At 36.8% G+C, this 21,416-nt stretch overlaps 1 protein-coding gene across 1 annotated transcript in view; it reads right to left on the reverse strand.

Annotated features, from left to right (window-relative positions):
* Positions 1-1,975: 1,975 nt before the first annotated feature.
* Positions 1,976-21,416, reverse strand: part of ABCC5 (ATP binding cassette subfamily C member 5) — a 113,895-nt gene continuing 94,454 nt past the window's right edge. Inside the window, exons 19-30 of the mRNA XM_063442870.1 lie at positions 21,088-21,234; positions 20,847-20,976; positions 18,302-18,455; positions 15,601-15,729; positions 15,312-15,498; positions 12,701-12,790; positions 10,143-10,332; positions 8,277-8,436; positions 7,365-7,443; positions 6,459-6,572; positions 3,207-3,371; positions 1,976-2,557 (exon numbers count right to left, since the gene is read on the reverse strand). Of these exons, the coding sequence (XP_063298940.1) occupies positions 2,456-2,557; positions 3,207-3,371; positions 6,459-6,572; positions 7,365-7,443; positions 8,277-8,436; positions 10,143-10,332; positions 12,701-12,790; positions 15,312-15,498; positions 15,601-15,729; positions 18,302-18,455; positions 20,847-20,976; positions 21,088-21,234 (1,647 nt within the window). The 3' untranslated portion in view covers positions 1,976-2,455. The remainder of the gene's footprint in view (positions 2,558-3,206; positions 3,372-6,458; positions 6,573-7,364; positions 7,444-8,276; positions 8,437-10,142; positions 10,333-12,700; positions 12,791-15,311; positions 15,499-15,600; positions 15,730-18,301; positions 18,456-20,846; positions 20,977-21,087; positions 21,235-21,416) is intronic.

Below are 21,416 nucleotides of genomic sequence, written 5' to 3' on the forward strand. Positions count from 1 at the left end.
CAGGGTCGAAACGTTGATTTGTTTGTATACCACAGCGATGTATTCTTTGGAATACAGTAAATAATTTTGCATTTTTCTTAAGACCTAGTGTGCTCCCTTCATTACTTTTCTATATATATATATATATAAAAAAATACAGGTGCTGCTGTTCCCTGCATGGAAAAAATTACATAATTTAAGAAATGAGTGTATATATGTGTGTGTGTATATATATTGATATATATATGTGTATATATATATATATACATATACACACACACACACACACACACACACACACACACACACACACACACACATATATATATCAATATATATACACACACACATATATACACTCATTTCTTAAATTATTTAATTTTTTCCATGCAGGGAACAGCAGCACCTGTATTTTTTTCAGGTTTAGAATGCATTGGATCTAAGCTCATAAAATAAAAATTGAAAACGTAAACATTAGCTACCATTAAGAAAGGACGGACCAGGTACACACTGATAAAATTTCCCTGTGGTTGATCGTGTAAATCCTTTATTAAACCCACCATAACTTTTCTCTCATTTGTTTAAACATACAAACTATGCTCTGGTGATTTAGTTTTGTAGTCGATCCATATATAGGGTCACTGAAAAGCTAGTTTTATTACATTTTTTTCCAGTATTTAGCCAAGAATTGTGTATTTAAAGTGGCTCTGTCACCTCAAACTTGCCTTTCTCCTATTATTTTCTCTTTCGGAATCTGTTTTTTCTGATCTATTGCTCTTTATACATAAGACAAAGTAAGCAATACTTTATCTTGTGTATTTTCCCTATGCTTAACAATCTTGACAAAGGGTGAACTTAAGGCACGTTCCACTTCATTTGTCCATCCTTATTCAAGATTTGTTAAGAATATGAAAAAAAAACAAAAACAAAAAAAACATAAGAGATGGTAACCATTACTTTTATGTTTTAAAGAGAAATAGATCAGAACTGAAAAACATTCTGACAGAAAAGAGGAAATAGGAGAAAATGTTGGTGATAGAGCCACTGTAACTTGTGCTAGTTATTAAGTAGGTCCTGGGGTACTAGTATATATATTCTCAAGTTGACAGGTGTGGATATTCGCGATCAGAGGGATGAAAAGCAGATGTTACCCTCTCGTAAAATAAAACTGTAGTTTTAACAGTTGCATGTGTTACAAATACATATTAAATAAACAAAAAATCTTGTATGTATATACTGTCTTTGGTCCTTCAAGATCATTCAGCAACTGGCTGGACTATTCCACCCAATCTCTGTCCACATTCACTTGCTTATAAGTATAAGTATTAGAGAACAAGTAATATCGTGCAAAGAGTATGACAATGCATGTGCATGCTTACTAATATGTAATGCAAGACACTATAGAAGCAAGCAGTTTCATCACTGAAACAAAATGATAAACGTAAGCCTTTTAACCCCTTAAGGACCAAACTTCTGGAATAAAAGGGAATCATGACATGTCACACATGTCATGTGTCCTTAAGGGGTTAAGTGAATGCAAGCTGCCAGCAGCCATAAATATGTAGAACCATTAGAAATGGAGATGGTGCCACAGTACAAGATATTAAGTTGTGATTTGAGTCTCTCTCATCAATATTTTCACTTTAAGCATCAGCTTCCATTAATTAAGTAATAATTTATTAATGCAGTTTGCAAGTGAGCACAAAAGTTGCGTTGGTCATATTGTACCCATTTCTGTATATGCACTTAAAATGGCAAAAACAGTTTCGTGGAAAATTTCTGATTTGCACACCTTTTCAGTAAGATGATAGTGTGTGTAAAGAGTTAAACTCACATGTAGCAGTTAAAAGTTAAATGTAATTTTATACACATGGTGTGTTTAAAAAAAATAAAAAATGAAGTCAGGATTAATTTAGTATTTCCTATGAAGATCCCAATTAATACTTCACATTTTAGCTGAATAATGTTTGTAAAAATCAAGACACTTTCTTCATAGTTAACCCAGTGCTCATTTTAATATAAAATAAACCAGCTTACATCTTCACAGTAAATATAGGCTATATACAGTTGCATGTAGAAAGCTTCATTCTAAGCCAGCTACATACAGAACTATGGTTGCCTGAACCATTGTATTTATTTAATTTTTTTTTCAGTGCATTTCGTAACGAAAACGCATATATTTTTTACCTTTAGTAATAGGAATAAATACAATAGAACATGAATAGTCTCTCAAACAGTTAAAAAAAATACCTAAATCAGTCCTGAAATTGGATTGTGCTAAAAAGAAAAAAAAAAGAAAAAAATAAGTTTTACTAAAAACAAAATATGAAAATGGGAAAAAAAGAAAAAAGGCAAAATATACCATATTGTCAGTAAAGAAAATAATGAGAGATAGTAGGAAGTGTGCCTGCCACAGGCAGGGAATGAGAAGCAGCGCACAGCCCCACAGGGTGGGGAAAAACTGGGACGCTAGTATTTAGCCCTTCACAGTAACTTTGTTTTCCACTGCAGCAAACATGGAGTAAAACCTGGTGTTCTCGTTAGATAATAATGCAGAGGGTGTGTCATATTCCATCACCTGTAGAGAAGAACAGTGCATGTTAGTGTGGGTTGAAATGTAAAGTAAACCAAAACTTAAAAACCCAAACAGCATCAAAAATGGTGTAATGCTGAATGAAAGGACAGTGGCAGGAGACTCCAGACACTATAACCACTTCAATGATAAGAAGCCATTCTAATGCCTACATTATTCCATTCATATACCTAAACTGAAAAGTAGACCTAAATTGTGGTAACAAGTAGATGTCATAGATGCTGATTTACAGCAGGAGGCGCTACATATTCATTTTATGCTTCTAACTGCTCTGCTAATGAAACAGTAGCACAGAAAAATAATCAATCAAAACTTGGAAAAATAAACATTGGAAAAAAAATACCAAAAGGTTGTGTTACATATGTCAATGATTTCTCAATTTCTAATAAACTACAGACTTTAACATACTGTCCTGTTTATCCTAGGTGGAACTAGAAAACTCTAGATTTACAAACAGCCTGTAGAAGCCAAAGTATGCATGAATTATTGAAAACAGAGAACTGATCGTGTTGGCATTGCATTGTAAAGGGAAATAAATCCACTTTGTTACCACTGTGTTTGAAATATGCTACCCACATCTCTCTTGTAGAGATCATGTAAAAACAAATTATACAATCCACAATATACCACTCACCTGTCCCTGTGTAAGCACCATAATACGATCAGAGCCTAGTACAGTGTGGAGTCTGTGGGCAATAGTAATCATTGTACAGTCTTTAAAGGCCTCTCTTATGGTTTCCTGTATTAGGAGGTCAGTCTCACTATCCATAGCAGCTGTGGCTTCATCCAGGATCAGAATCTGAAACAGGAAGGACAAAGGTAGCATAACTAATCACACAGAAATATCTAGCAAGGAGTACCTGCTCAGTTCCAAACATATCCAGTTAAATGATGGTAAACCTAATAACCGGTAGACCATAATGCTCACCCAGCTACTCTTAGTCCCCTAATGAGTATAATGTAAAACAGCCTTCCACAACTGAATTTTGATTCTTACACCTAGCTCAAAGAAACACTGAAATAAACAATTTTTAAAAAGGGCCAGAAACCACAGACAATTTAGTAACAAAGTAAAGTCCAGCTGGCACGGACACTTGTGTTGAACCCTGTTGCGTATGTTCAATCTAGCCAGGAGGCTAAACCAACAACAACACAGCCTAGCAAGGAACTACGCACGAAGAGTCCACTGCTCAAGCTTGAGACGCCTTTGATGCATCTCCATTCTTCCAGACAGCGGACCAAAGGAGTAATACCCCAAAGGCCTCAACCCTCTTCCTTTCCAGGTAGGCTGGCTATCAGCAGATACCTCAGACTTTTTAGGTGTAAAGATCTGGGCATACAGTATAACCCAATCAGGTGGTCTAATATGCTAGCTACAAATAGATTACTCGTATATGTTCAATTATTTTGCATGATTCCAAGAAATCTAGTATTGTAGCGGTGATGAGCTCTACATGTACCATATGGCACAGAATCACACACTTATACTTGATGAGTTCAGACACAATCTGAAGGGCACCAACATAATGCTGCATTGCTCTGGGACTCTGGTTTAAACATATTATAGTTCTTGTCCACTTTTAAAAAAGGTTGATGTATTCTCAGTAATTTTCTCTGACATGCAGTTTCACTAGTATAAGCAAAAATGTAGATTCTGACTTTGTATGCACACTTAAGCTTCAGCAGTGATTTATGCTATTTTTGATAATCTGCCTATTGTTTCTTTTTAAAAAAATAAATACAAATAGTTGTATACTTAAATGCTAGGTTGTTAGCATTAATATTTCTAATTGTGTTCTTACTTTAAAACAGAGTACCCTATATGCAACTAGCACATACCACTTAACCTGTTCGTGAATAGAACGCTTTTCAATTTTCTTACCGTTAAGGACCAGGGCTGTTTTTAAGTTTCAGCGGTGTTTGTGTTTAGCTGTAATTTTCCTCTTACTCATTTACTGTACCCACACATATTATATACCGTATTTCTCGCCATTAAATGGTCTTTCTAAAGATACCATTATTTTCATCATATCATATAATTTACGATAAATAAAAATTATAAAACATGAAGAAAATGTAAAAATAAAACCTTTTTCTAACTTTGACCCCCAAAATCTGTTACACATCTACAGCCGCCAAAAAACATACATGATAAATAGTTTCTAAATTTTGTCCTGAGTTTAGAAATACCCAATGTAGACATGTTCTTTGCAAGTTATAGGGCAATAAGTACAAGTAGCAATTTGCTATTTCCAAAGATATCGGTCAGGAATCCGTGAGTGAGTGAGTGAGTGTGTGTGTGTTTGTTTAATTTTTTTAAAGAAGGCAACCTAAGGTAATAAATTTGGGGTATTTTGACCATTTTCATGCAACCATTTTACCACCAATCTATGCCAAAAAAAAAATAATTGGTGATTTTTTTTGACACACCGTAATTTAAGAATACATGTACTAAGAACTTTAAGGGTTACTGCCAAAAAACACCCCAATATGTCTTCAGCAACATCTCCTGAGTACAATGATACCACCCATGTATAGGTGTGTTGAGTTCTCTGGGGGCTAAAAAAAAACCTTATTTAGAGGGTACGCATTCCATGCACTAATTCTACCACCAGTCTTTGTCAAACCTTTGGGTAGTCATTGTTTTGTGTTACTTTTCTCTCACATTGTACTGTAGGCATGGATTCACAGTTCCTGTAATGTGTTACTGACAAAGAACACCCCAATATGTGTTCAGCAACATCTCAACAACAGTGCCGCTAATGTACAGGTTTTATGGGTTTTTGCAAACTTACAGGGGTCAAATGTAGGGCTTTCCCCTTTTCCATGTTTGCACATTGAATTTGCCAGATTGGTTTGCTGGGCCTATGTTGCGTTTGAGACCGTATAGCAGCCCAGGAATGAAAATTAACCCCATCGTGGCATACCATTTGTAAAAGTAGACAACCCACAGTATTCAAAATGGGGTATGTCCAGTCTTTTTTAGTAGCCACTTAGTCACAAACCCTGGCCAAAATTAGCATTTATATTAGTTTTTTTGCATTTTTCACACAAACTGCCATTTCCTGAGGATAATATCAGGAATATACATTTTACTGCTCTAAAACGCTCATATTTGTGTAGAGTGATGTCTCACAAGTACAACAGAACAGTACCCCTCAAGTACAGGTTTTATAGTGATTTGGAAGGTTACACGGTCAAATATAAGATACGTTTTTAGCATTTATTTATTTTTAAACACAAGAACTGTACTTTTACTGGTGATTCCATCGTCGTGATAAGTTTTACCGTTTTAAACACTCATTTGTGTTCAGCAAAGTCTCCCGAGTATAACACCCCCCCATGTAAAGGTTTTACAGTGTTTGTGAAAGTTACGGGGTTAAATATAGGGCTTGCCAATTAAATTCTCTGGACGGTCTGCTTGGGTTGTCATTATATGTATAATATATTACAAAATGCTATAATTGTTATAATATATGTATAATATTTATTTTAACTTTTTAGCAGCCTGGGGGACTGCTTGACCGTTCAGGCAGCCCCCCTGCTGGCAGCGGCGGTGATCACATGGCCCTGGAGGGCTGGGGTGGCCGGGCTGCTGCAGGGGGACTGCTGGGGTCTAGTAAAGATTTACCACAAATATTCAGCAAATCCTTTTTAGCAAAAACAATTCCGTCTCCAAAAATAATAAATAAAATATCCAAAAATGTATAGAATTTTTCCCACCAACAAGTACCAGGTATCTAGACATACAATTGATTCCTAGCACTTCACAGCTTAACCTAAGATTAACCAAGTTATACTAATCATACCACCTAATCTTGTATGGGTGCTATGTTAATGGGTGGATGACAGCTTGACGGCCTCTTTCCCAAGGCAAGTTGCTCACCTTACACCGGCGCAGCAGAACTCTAGCAATACAAAGTAGCTGACGTTCTCCTAATGAAAAGTTTTCACCATTTTCCATGACTTCTGTTTCTAGTTTCAGAGGTAGCTGTGAAACCTAACAAGAAAAAGTAAGACATGAGGCAGGAGTCACAGCACAGCACAAAATAAGGTGGGGGCAGAACGTTTAGTCATTTTGTCGATAGTAGGTTTAGGCATTGCATATAGTACTTTGTTTTCTTTTAGAGCATAGAAGTAACTGTACTTTTTACTTTGAGTATTCACATACTGCATCTATCTACAATGTAACTAATGTAGTTTCTCTGCACACAATCACTCTTGAAACACAAGCAGATATTTCCTGAAACTAGCTATTAGACCCCCCACCAACTACACATGCATAAATTCAAACACTGAACTGATTGACAGCAAGCATTAAAGGTATTTTCCAATCAGCCACTGAATGTGAATAGGATACAGAACTGAAAAAAGTGGTGGGTGACTAATCTCCAATAGTTAATTATGTTATTGTGGTTTCCTTCTTCTTGACATTGGTGTTTACAATTACACATACAGCAGGCTTATCCAATGAGCTTTGCAAAGAATAGAAATTACAAGATTTAATTAATTTAAAGAAAATTATTAAATTTAATCAGTCATATTGTGGGGAAAATATGCAACTGAACCCTAAACTGGTAACAACTCCTGTCTGATATTATTAAGAGGATAAGACCCACTTTATGTTAGAGTGGTTATGGCCTTTTCACCTTGAAGTGTAAAACCGTTTTTGCTACGTTTAAGGGAATCTCCCATTATGGCAATAACAACTTTTGTTCCTTAAACTACAGGCAATATATACAATTCACATATATACCTGACAATATGCAACAAGATAAACAATGACACTTACACATTCCTTCATGTGTGTCCTCTCCAGTGAATCCCAGATCTGCTCTTCACTGAACTGGTTGAAAGGATCTAGATTGGATCTACAGGTCAAACAATATATAGTCATTAGAACAGAGCAAGTAAGTGCAGGACAGTGCAGAATGTAATAAAAAAAATGGCTATGCCAAAGTGCAAACAGAATCTAAGATCCATTGCTGATAGATAGGGTGATGGGCAGTGACAAAATGCTTAGCTTTATCTTTAGCATTATAGGTCTACATAGATGAAAACACTCACTTTCTTTTTATTATTGCTGGAAAAAGAAAAATGTTAGATCTAATATAGCCTTGTCCTGTATTCTATAAAGATTATATGTAAGTTAATAGCTCTTTTTAGGGCATTTCCGGGCATAACCATGCTCTGTGAGTGCAGACACATTTAGTCCTCTTTGCTACAAAACACCATCTGTTAAGACCATGCACAATCTGAAGGTCTCAATCGATATCAGAGTGCATTTTTCAATGTCATTCACTTGCTCTTGATTTGTGATTGTACTAGATGTCAAGTACCCACATAGACTTGGTCAGATAAGATAGAATTGTGACCAAAGAGGCTTAACCCCTTAAGGACCAAACTTCTGCAATAAAAGGGAATCATGACATGTCACACATATCATGTGTCCTTAAGGGGTTAAAGATAACTGCCTCTTTAGAACATAACACAAATGATCAGTAGTGCTTTGCTGGTACAGTGGGAAAGAAATCGTATAAAATAGAAATAAGCTCATGTATTATTGAAGATCAATGTTATTTGATCACATTTGTTTTCAAAGGACACAGGTGGCAATAAAGCAAAGTGGGGTTTATACCACATTTGTGAGGGGGAAAAACAAAATGGGTAAAAGATGATGCCAGGATAAAAGATTGATGCTTACCGGACAGTGCCACTGAACAGGACTGGCTCTTGAGGAATGATGGAAAGTTTGCTCCTAAGGTCTGCCAGCCCAATATCACTAATTTTTACACCATCAATCTTTATGCATCCGCCAGAGAGTTCCACTAAGCGGAACAATGCCATTCCTAGAGATGTTTTTCCTGCAGTAAAAAAAAAAAATATATAGCTTGTTAAAATATAAAAATATGATTTTGCCGATTAATTTTTGATTAATGATTTTACCAATTACCATCACTAATGAATTATCTAGCAGCTTACCTTAAAAATAAAATTAAATAAATAAATAAAAAATGAAAAGAAAAAAAAAAATAGACACAGAAGTTTGGAGTGCCAAGGACTCATTAGATGAACACAGAGTTAATGATACAAAACGGATTACAAATAATAATAATGATGAGGTCTATTTCTTTAACTGTTTAAAGAGGAGAGAATTATTATAAATTACAACATAATAACAATGATGTTGGATTGTGTTAAAGGGAAGCTATTACTTCTACAATAATATACTTTTCATTTTATTTTTAATATTTATTTTCATTATGAGTTTGAACCCTGAGCCCACCTATTTATCTTTAAAAATTGGCTGTAGAGGAGGCGGAGCCTGATCCTTGAGCTGACCAGATGTGGAAAGCCTGAGCTCCTGACTTTTTGCCAGAATTTAGGGTATTATACCCAATATTGGGGCTACCACACTAATAATCTTGAGCACTTATGATCAGGGGACCCCAGGCCAGCTAACCGATGACATACTGGAGAATTTTCTTACACTGTGAACCTGGGATCTCTGATGCAGCCTACCAGGACGGGGCTGAGGGGGAAGCGGCCGGTCCTCCCTGCTTCAACCCAGGAATTGTCCAGACCGGTGAGGGTCATCCCGGTCCACTCAGAGTCTGCTACACTCGGTCCACTCAGAGTCTGCCGGCAAGGTTGCTGAACAGGAACCCAAGAGGCTGCAAGATGGCAGATGCTTCTCCCTCGCAGAGAGTCCAAAGATATCTCCAGCGAACACATGGCAGATTGCATGCAGAGGCTGGATGCCATCTTTCAGCGCTTCTGGCTCAAGTTGAGGCGTGGCGTACTAGCCGCCGAATTATTCGAGCGCAAGGGAGAAGGGAGACCCAAGCAACTGACGGTGAAGGGACCCACTCAAGGCTATATTCCAGCTGCAACACCGGCAAGACGTACAGCAAGCCTTCACAGGCTGAGAGCCACAAGGGGCTTACCTGCCCCACATCGACCACAAGTTTGGAAGATTGCACGCGACATTCGGTTAAAGTCACCTTGATCCTCCATCCACCCCCTGCAGGGAATAGACTTGGACTGTTGCAGTAACCAGGTCTGTGGGATACAGATGCCGGCTCTTGCACAGGCCTGGTGCTGGAGGTGCCCCTGATCTGGCGAAGAAATATCGGTGGACGGAACAGCCAAGCTTCTATAGTAGGGAGTTGGCTAAACCAGAAGGGGGACTGCTCCATGAGTCTTCTGCCACAAACAGCAAAGTTACAAATTCATGCATATGCTAGTTAATTAATAGTGAGATGTTTTCATTAAGTGTTGTACGCTTCTTATTCGTTCCTTCCCATTATTATTTGATAATCAGCTACTTCACATTGCATTGGTAAAGTGCTACATGACCTACTTTCTTATCTGAGGTTACAATGAGTGATCTTACACACATGCCTTAGCAGAGCTATTAGTCCCCTTAATGACAAACAATATTTGTGTTCTCCCTTCTAGAATATGTGTTTGTGTAGATCTTAGTAAGGAAGGTGGAACTCAGACTATTTAATATCCATTTGTAATCCTTACCACTTTTATGTGCATATTAATCTATTCTATACTATACCTGATCCTGTCCTTCCCACAATTCCAATCTTTTCTTTAGGTTTGATAGTGAATGACACCTTCTTCAAAACCAGGGGCAGGTTCTCTCTGTATCTCATTTCAGCACTTTCAAAGGCGATCTCCCCCGCCTGAGGCCAGTCTGCTGGTGGAGCTTTGTTCTTTATCCGTGCAGGGGCCTCTAGTGCAACAGTCTGGAATATTAAAACGAACAATTCAATTTTACTACCGGTAATCTCTTCTCCAGTTCTACTTCTAGAGTTTAATGATCACTTCTCAGAGTTTTTCCAAGGGCAAAAAAATTGACAATTCTCAACAAACTGTGGATAATACAACATGTCCAAGATAAACGCTGCTTAAATTCTTATGACAACAATAGGACGTTCAAAAAATGCCTTTATGATTTTATAATTTATTTTTTTCTGAGCTGTGTTATGTGAAGAACAATGGAAATAATCGCTCAGAACTGGAACAAGAAGTCTGTATTCTTACAATGGAACAGATATTTATTGTGGCCTATACCAATATTCTTGTTATTGTCTTAATACTTTCATCAACTGTGTAGATTGCAATGCTATTTTCACAATTTTATATTAATATACCTTTCTTAGCAAAAGAAAGAAGACAAATAAGACACTCTTTACAAATGTAATTAATCCGCAGTAAATCAATTGTGCTGCTCACTGTAGGTAAAAATATCTGAATGTTCTAGGATAAGCATTCACTGTTCAAGGTCTAACATAAATAGAAATAATGAAAAATGCTACTATGGACATCAAGCATTTTAACTAAAAAGCCCATTTCCATAACCCTAGCTACAAATAAATCAGCGTCAGAGAAAAAGGGGTAACATTTTGATTAATACATTAATTTTGAATGTCCATGGCCTGGCCAGGAATAATCTGTATAGTGCTCCTAATGTCTTTAATACTTATAGAAATTCTTCAGAGTGCAAGGGTCATCTTAAAAATAACAAACAGAAAAAAAATATATTGCTTAAATACATACAAATCCAATCATAACTGCTTATAGTGACTACACACATCCAATGCGATTTACCATATGCAATTATGAAAACATCCTATTAGCTGCCCTTACTGCTTTAGGGAAAATTAAGTTTGAATGTCAACAACTGCACTCACTGCTGTCAGCAATGTCTCTAACCCCAGCAGTACATTGTCAGGTTAGTGCTTACATGCAGAGAAAAGGGTCATTCAAAGGCAGTCAGCAGATTCTACTGCAAGCCACATAAACCAAATACAGCACATACCATCCTGATTTTCCATACATTGTACTGTTTTAAAACATCGAATACAATGATGACCCCTCAAACTAACCCTAAATGGCAAGCATTAATAAACGTAAGCAAAATTATTCAGTGGTTTATTGGGTTCAGTTCAGATGTTTTAAAAAATAAAACATATGGCTTGAAAGTAAGCAACCTGGCTCTAAGGAGCCATTTACAATATCAGAATCTGTCAGAGTTACATGAATTCAAAATGCTCACAGAAGCCTTGTGAGTCTGTGTTAATATTTTAGTACATAAAGCTTTCTCACATTTCTGTAAAACAAGCTTTGCATTTCACTTATTCAAAAATATTTTTTTTTCCCCCACTAGGTGCCTTAAACAGCACACTTCTACCTGCATCAAAGAAACAGACACCTCTCACGCATGTTAAATAACAGATAATGAACCAGGTATACAGTATAGAGCTTTGCTGGTGCATTTGCACAAGCAGCATAACTACTGCAATTGCAAGTGGTGTTTCATAAGCTGTAATACATATATTTGGAAAGTTTAATGGAGAATCTACACGTTTCTATATTAGTTGGAAACAAGGTGGATCCCAGAGAGCGGAGAGGAAATAAAAAACATAGAAGATGTAAAAGGTAAGTTTTCAAGATCATCTTTAAAGCACCATTAAAAACTACAGTCAGTGGAAGTGAAACTGCATTTCCTGACATACCACTTCTGCTATTCCGTGTAGTTTTATGTGCCATAGAATAATTGAGGATTTTTTTATGCACCCTGTAATTTTTTAAAGGAAACTCTTTGAAAACTATACACACCATATATACTCTTTACTAAAATATATTCAACTTAAACTAGTTGCTGCTGAATACACGTGACGTATAAGTTTATTGGGAGGCAGCAAACTCAAAAAAAATTGTCGGCGGATGAGCCTATATTATACACTTTGTAGGGTTGACTACCCCCGCAATAAATATAAGCTTTATAACAATATCTTTCTCAAGTAGCTCATTTGGCAGTTTTTAATGCTAGGAGAGCCACCAATTCTTTAGTGGCCAATTTCTGTGTAGCCTCTGGCACATTATTGTTTATCACATGCACACATATCCACAAATGTCTTGTGACAAGACTAGTTACTGAAAGAATGCAGGTCAACTTCTGCTTCACAAAAACCACAAGTTAAGCAATATATAATTTATAGCTAGGACATATCACATATAAGGCATAATGCAATTAAATATAGAAAAGTGGATCTAGCATGACAGGTTTACTTTCAAGTCAAAGTGGTCAATCAAAACTGCATGTAATACCTTAATGTAATGGCTGATACGTTCTACAGAGGTGAAACGAGCTTCTGTTTCAGAGGCAAGTCTGACTGTGAACTGGAACAATCCGGTAAGCTGAAAAGAAATAAGTGCCATTAAACAGAGCATTCACACAACACTCATGCTTCATCAGAAAATCAATCAGAACTGTTGGCATACATCCTCATGTGGCGAACCTTTGAATTTTTAATTTCCAATAAATGATAATTTGTTACAAAGTGTACACTGAAAAGAAAATCTCAAAATTTTCATTTTCATTCAAGTCATACTTATACTTAAAGGGACCCTGAACACTATGCTGCTATACTGGTTGTGGTGGCTGTATGTTCCTGACACCAACCCCTGGCTGTGTGCCAAATAATTTTCAAATTACACAAACCAAGGGTCCTATGGGCATCCATGGCACCATTGCTTGCTGTCTATATTGCAAATGCAGTAGTGGTTTCAAACTTTGGATTATATTCACTGGCTGGGACAACAGGCAGCACAGGAGACTACAATGTAAACTGAGGAGCAAAGCGAGGAGACTGACTGTCTGCTTGAACCTAGGCCGCACACAATCTTTGAAAACAGTCTATGTTCATGTCCAATTTCTGAGCAATCAATGAGCAAAAGACTTAACATGAAATCAGAATTCTGGCATTTTTTTAGTGTTAGGAACATTATACCAGCTAACAATTTAGATCTTACAAAGCATGTCATTATCAAAACGGTCACTTTAAGAAGAGCGTCTTTCCTACTTGCATGTATATCATAAAACACAAAAATGCACAGTGAATATAAAACAGCATCACTCCTGGGATTCTAGTTGCTTAGTAAACAATCACTCACTAAGAAAACAAACAATGTTGCCAGCAGGCATACATGTTTATCCATCTATGAAACAGCACTCCTTCAAAGTTAACTCCCAATGGGAAGCATGGCACATGATGACTAACACGACAGTCACAAATGAAAAGAAAACTTATCCAAACTGTAGGGAATAACAAATATTTAAATAGGAGAGATCACTAAATTTACACTTTGAATTCCAACATTGACAATATTAATTATATATGGTATATAACAAAACTGAAAATGTATTATTCCAAACATTAAATCTTAATCTGCAAATATTAACAATTAACAATTATAACTAGCACGAATAAGTCTTTACGTTTAAAACTCATGATTTGCAATGCAGCAATGTAATGACTAATCGTTTAAATTAATTAATTCTACTTTATTTAAATTAAACCCACCCTGGCCATTATTAAGACAAGGTGCACAGGTAAATATAATGCTCATATGTGCCTCACCAGAATTATGAAGGGAATACTACTATTTAGTACCAATATAAATTTTCTTGTGGCGCGGCCAAAATCTGCCAGTGAATATGATAAACCCCCACTATAAAATTACAAGTACTTTTCTGTGAGGGAAACCCGGAACTCCTTTAGAAGCAAACCAAATGCAGTGGATTGTGGAGATATCACCAGCTAATCGTTTAACAAAGTTACCGTATATACTCGAGTATAAGCCGAGTTTTTCAGCACATTTTTTGTGCTGAAAAAACCCAACTCGGCTTATACTCGAGTCAGAGTCTGTATTATGGCAATTTGCATTGCCATAATACAGACCGGGGGAGAGGGGGGCTGGCAGAGCTGTACTTACCTGTCCTGCAGCTCCTGTCAGCTCTCTCCTCCTCCGCGCCGTCCGTTCAGCACCTCTCTCGCGAGACTTACACTGGGAGCTGACAGAGGTAGCTGCACAGACCGCGCGGAGGAGGAGGGAGCTGACAGGAAAGGTAAGTACAGCTCTGCCAGCACCCCTCTCCCCCCCCCCACTGAACTACCAATGACACTGGACCACCAGGGAAGGAGCTCCCCTCCCTGCTATGTATCAAGCAGGGAGGGGGGGACGAAAAAAAATAAAAATTAATAATAATTCAGTTAAATAATAAATATTAATAATAGAAAAATATAATATTAAAAAATAAAATAATAATTAATAAAATAATAATATATCAAAATGCCCACCCCACCAACACATACACAAACACACACACTCAATTCATATACACACACACTGCGCTCATACATACACGCACTGCACTCATACACACACACTGGAAATAAATATTCAATTAATATATACGCACACACACTGCACTCATACGCGCACACACTGCACTCATACGCGCACACACTGCACTCATACGCACACACTGCACTCATACGCACACACTGCATTCATTATATACACACACTGTAAATAAATATTCAATTAATATAATTTTTTTAGGATCTAATTTTATTTAGAAATTTACCAGTAGCTGCTGCATTTTCCACCCTAGTCTTATACTTGAGTCAATAAGTTTTCCCAGTTTTTGGGGGTAAAATTAGGGGCCTCGGCTTATATTCGGGTCGGCTTATACTCGAGTATATACGGTATGTTATTTTGAACTTTTTATGCAATGGCGTAATTTACACAGAACTAAATTTATGGATTAGCTGAATTTGCTTTCTTGTTCCATCTCTATTGATTGCTGTATTTGATCACTTGGAGTGATGATTTCCATTTATGCATGCAATCAAAGTTCTGATTTTGTACTCACCTGCACAGCATAAGACATGGCAAGACCAGCATATGCTGGAGAGATTTTACCATGCATCAAGATGATCATGAGACCAGTAGTAGTAATCAGTGACACACTGATGACATCCAGGCGTAGGGCCAACCAGCGCATGGCACAGTTAAAGAGATAAAACGGGGCCTGGTTATTATCCAACAATTCCTGGTACCTATAAACACCAAAGGAAACAGATAAAAAAAAATGCCTCCCTCATGCGTAAATAAAGTACTTTTAGCATGCTTTGGGATGCTTGTAACTGGCAGTTACTGACCTATGCAGAAAGTCTTGCCCTTTGCCATATGCATGGATTGTAGACAGTCCTTGTATACTGGATGTTATATGTGACAGGAAAGGGGACTGTGTAATGTTATCCAATCGCTTCAGCTCACGGATGAAAACTCTGATTGGTAGAGAGGCAGAAAGGATATAAAAATCAGTTCTGATATATCTACGTAAAATGGTCCGCTTATACTGCTTGAAGGCACGTTTTTATTTGCAATCATGAAGACTTTGCCTATAGCGGTTAGTCATGGGGAACAATTCATTGAAATGTAAAAAAATAAAAAAGTAACTGTATTAGGAGGCAAATGTCTAGAGAAACAAGACTTACTCTTACTTTATATATAAATAAAATACAAATTAAAAAAAATTTAAGAGTTAGTGTTTTTTTTTTTTCCTTACTCCAAATTATTTAAGGACGGAGGACGGTTCAGGACCGTCATCGGCATTTTTCCAGTGCCGACCGCTGACGGTCCTGAACCGTCCTAACTTTAAGATTTACTTACCCGATCGCCGTCGTTCCCCCGGCAGCGATCGGCGGTGCTCCCGTTGTGGGGAGACTGCCTGCAGCCCAGACAGTCTCCCCATGGCAGATTAGGACCCCTGGGGCCATGTGATCGCCCAACAGGACGACCACATGGTCACAATAGGTGTCCATGTGTCTGCCTGCAGGGGGACTGCCTGTGCTGACAGGCAGTCTCCCTGCTAGTGTAAAATCATTAAAAAAATAAAGTTAAAGTTAATAAAAAAATAATTATATATGTGTATATATATATATATATATATATATATATATATAAATAAATGATATATAGACATATATTATACATATACAATATATGTCTATATATCATATATATATATATATATATATATATATAATATGTCATACTAAGTGTATTTTTATATTAATATGTACATATATTAATATAAAAATACACTTATAATTAAATTACACACGTATATATATATATATATATATATAATAACTATATATATTATTATAAAATACAAATAATAAGCAATTTAAATTATATTAAACATTTAAAAATAATAAAAATGTAAAAAAATTATATATCTATACGAAATTTTATTCTAACTGTATTTTGATATTAATATATATTTATATCAAAATACACTTAGAATGAAATTGTATATATATCCATGTATATATAAATAAATAAAAAGAATACGAACTATTCATATGTCCATATACAACATGACATAAATAATTATATAAATATACACGTAGACTTCAAATATATAAATATGCATATATATTTCAATTCTACGTGCGTATTTATGTAATATTTTTACATAATTAAGTTATTTTATTGATTGCAATTTAAGGGACCTGCCTGCCAACCCAGGCCGAAAGTCCAGAGAATTGAATTTGCTATCACTGTATTTTACCCTGTAACGTTCTACGACACCCTAAAACCTGTACATGGGGGGTACTGTTTTACTCGGGAGACTTTGCTGAACACAAATATTAGTGATTCAAAACAGTAAAAAACATCACAGCGATGATATTGTCAGTGAAAGTGACTTTCTTTGCATTTTTCACACACAAACAGCACTTTTACTGATGATATAATTGTTGTGATACATTTTCCAGTTTTGAAACACTAATATTTGTGTTCAGCAAAGTCTCCTGAGTATAACAGTACCCCCCATGTACAGGTTTTATAGCGTTTTTGAAAGTTACAGGGTCAAATATATGGGTCAAATATTTTTACATCGAAAATGGCCAGGTTGGTTACGTTGCCTTTGAGAGCGTATGGTAGCCCAGGAATGAGAATTACCCCCATGATGGCATACCATTTGCAATAGTTGACAACCCAAGGTATTGCAAATGGGGTATGTCCAGTCTTTTTTAGTAGCCACTTAGTCACAAACACTGGCCAAAATTAGCGTTCAATTTAGTTTTTTACTTTTTTCACACACAAACAAATATGAACGCTAACTTTGGCCAGTGTTTGTGACCAAGTGGCTACTAAAAAAGTCTGGACATACCCCATATTGAATACCCTGGGTTGTCTACTTTAAAAAAAAAAACCTCAGGACAAAATTTTTAATCTATTTAGCAGTTTTTTTTCATTCGCTTTTGTAGATGAGTAAAAGATTTTTCACATAAAAGTCAAAAAACATGTATTTTTTTCAATTTTTCATCATATTTTTTCATTTTTTTTTAAATTAAATTACATGAGATTATATAAATAATGGTATGTAAAGAAAGCCCCTTTTGTCCTGAAAAAAACAATATATAATTTGTATGGGAACAGTAAATGAGAGAGCGGAAAATTACAGCTAAACACAAACACCACAAAAGTGTAAAAAGATGCCTGGTCGCAAATGTACAACATCGCAAAAACAGTCCGGTCCTTAAGGGGTTAAAGGTCATAATATTTTCTTGCCCTGATCACTGCAGCATGGTCAAATAGACAAAGCCAGTAGATATAAACAGATGTAGTCCACATGTATTCGGACAACAAATGAATTGAGCAACTTAAAATGCAAGATTTACATAAAGGCTATTTAAGCTCTTTGAATACGAAGTTAAAGCTGGACCTGAACAAATGTTACAGTTTATTAATAGGTTGTGGCAAGCAAGGAGCGTTTAGACTCCACTAGAACCATGTAAGATATGTTCTTTTTCATCAAACTCCATTTCCGGTTTAATCTAAGCTCACCTGGATACAACATGCAGTATGGTGAAGAGAACGACCAAAGGTGCGACAGCCACCAGGAACCACGGGAAGACACCAGCAATAACTCCCAGACAGAAGAATACAAGAATGACATTCTGCACAAACATTTCTGCTTGAAAGGGCAATCGGACATCAACTGGAGAATAAGAATAATAAATACCATCCATCACTATTATGCAGGTATTTTGATAGCCACTAAAGTTTAAAAATAAATTAAAAGAAATGCAGGTATTCCATCTTAAATTACAAATAAGCTTTTGATTTTAAAATAGTTTTTTCTATAATTTTATTAAAGGAACACTATAGTCACCTAAATTACTTTAGCTAAATAAAGCAGTTTTAGTGTATAGATCATTCCCCTGCAATTTCACTGCTCAATTTACTGTCATTTAGGAGTTAAATCACTTTGTTTCTGTTTATGCAGCCCTAGCCACACCTCCCCCTGGCTATGATTGACAGAGCCTGCATGAAAAAAAAAAACTGGTTTCACTTTCAAACAGATGTAATTTACCTTAAATAATTGTATCTCAATCTCTAAATTGAACTTTAATCACATACAGGAGGCTCTTGCAGGGTCTAGCAAGCTATTAACATAGCAGGGGGTAAGAAAATCTTAATTAAACAGAACTTGCAATAAAGAAAGCCTAAATAGGGCTTATGGAAGGCTGTGCAAGTCACATGCAGGGAGGTGTGACTAGGGTTCATAAACAAAGGGATTTAACTCCTAAATGGCAGAGGATTGAGCAGTGAGGCTGCAGGGGCATGTTCTATACACCAAAACTGCTTCATTAAGCTAAAGTTGTTCAGGTGACTATAGTGTCCCTTTAATATTAGACTTTTGAATGAGTTTAATGAATCTAATATGAAAAACTACAAGCCAATAAAATAAATAAGGGATCTTTTCATATTGCATATTATACTGCGGAGGTTGCCAGTCATAAATAATATACACCACATTAAAAAAGTAAAACATTTTGTCACTATACCCACACTGCCCATAATGATATATCACTATACACACATTGCCCATATAATGATATAATATCACTATACACACATTGCCCATATAATGATATAATATCACTATACACACATTGCCCATATAATGTTATAATGTCACTATACTCTACTTACCAACGTTTCTTAGGATGCCGGTAGGCAGAGAGATTGCTGAAGGCCAAAAGCGGGCTGGTCTGCCTGCCAGAAGGGGGGCTAGTCTGCTCTTAAAGAGTGTGGCCAGGCTGACTGACAGCCTGCCCACTCCAACAAACCAGGCATATAACACAGCTAATAAGCTCCATGCATGCTCCTATTGCCCAGTCCTCTCCTCTATTTTGAAATCTGCCTACAGATTTTATAATGTGGGAAAAACCCCCAGTACCTAGATTTGCTGCAACAGTACCCCAAAGTACGGAACTGTCCTGGTAAAGACGAGAGTGTTGGCACTTATGCACACTGACCCACATGTCCCGGTAAAGCAGACCCTGATGCGCGCTACCGTTACATGGTTGCCATAGAGCAGCTCTGATATCGCCCTCCGCCTCTCCAGATGAAAGTGGGCTGCAGAATGACATGGCGGCCGGTGTGCTTGGCTCTCTGCATGGCTCGGTTCAGTGTGCTCACAACCCGCACCGTGTGTCTTGCTGTCACCACTCACTGCCCCAGCATGCTCCGTACTGCCTGCCGTTATCAGCCAGCTCGCCTCAATGGTCCGCCCAGCGTGCGCTCCCGATCACCAACACACCGCGCGCTCCTGATTACCCACCCCAGGAGCATGACATGGGTGTAATCTTCAGCAGATTTTATCCATTTTCGACCGAAATGGGATAGGCCCATTTTTGGACGAAAATTTCGGCTGCCAAAATTTTGGTGCATCCCTAATCAATACGAATGATCTTAGCCAATCTAATGCTTCCCCATAGGAAATGCTGAATGATGCAGTATGTCTATGGAGATCATTCAGAATCTTCATGCAGAGTGTGGAAATGCCAAACTTCGGTCCTGCAATCACTGCAGGACCACAACTAGGAAGGCTGTTTGGTGGCAGTCTGAGTGACTGACACCAGATATAATTACTAGCCTAACCTTTCTAATTTTGTATATTCATTGAGAGCACTACTCTTGCTACTTCTGCAGATATTTTAAACATTACAAATTGAAGATCTAGTTAATGTCCCCTCAAATTATTTCTGTATTGACAAAATAAATTACATTAAAAAGTTAGTGAAAAAGAAAAAAACTAACTTAGAAGACTCATTCTAGGAAAAAAACAAAAACTCACATATACTGCTACATTAAAAAGACGCTATATTCACCAAAACTACTTCAACTTAATTTCAAATGGAAAAGCATTGGATTGGCTGAGATTGTCAAGATTGATGATCTCAGCCATAAAGGTGGGGCCATGTTCCTTTAATAAAATTACTTTTTTCAAGCTCTAAACTAAAGCTGCATGGCAGATCAGCGGGTGTGTGTCATGTTTCAAGACAACATAGTATAATAAAATTGAAAATAACAGGACACTCACCCTCATCCATGTCCTTAGAAAACCTATTTAGAATACGTCCAGTTGGAGTTGTGTCAAAAAATTTCATAGGGCTCTTTAAAATGCGGCGGTATAGTTCATCATGAAGCTTTGAAGAGGCTCGTAGTGTTCCCTAGAAATTATTAAGAAAAATTACATATTGGGCTACCAGGTATAACTTGGATTAAGAACAGAAATTAAAGAAGGAAATTAACAAAACTCTACAAAGCACTGTGTTTATTACCTTAACAAAAACAACTCCACGCACAGCCTTAAGGATGAGCATTACAAACATAGAGAGAGTATAAATGCCAGTGTAGTACAGCATGTTTGGATTGTCCTTCATACTGATGCTAATTACAGTCTCGTTGTTCAGCAGCACGGACGTGTTCTGTGGGAAATGAAGTGAACACACATTCTAAAAAATAGAAAATCTTATCTCTAAATCAATACATTTACATAGACAAACATTGGGAAAGGTGAATCCACTAGATGGAAAAGAACCTAATTGGGGCTACAAACCAGGCCAACCCCTTCTCCCAAGGATTCTTAACATACATAGGTCTATGGGCA

Source organism: Pelobates fuscus, chromosome 2 (assembly GCF_036172605.1).
Source record: "Pelobates fuscus isolate aPelFus1 chromosome 2, aPelFus1.pri, whole genome shotgun sequence".
In the NCBI taxonomy this organism is placed as follows: Eukaryota; Metazoa; Chordata; class Amphibia; order Anura; family Pelobatidae; genus Pelobates; species Pelobates fuscus.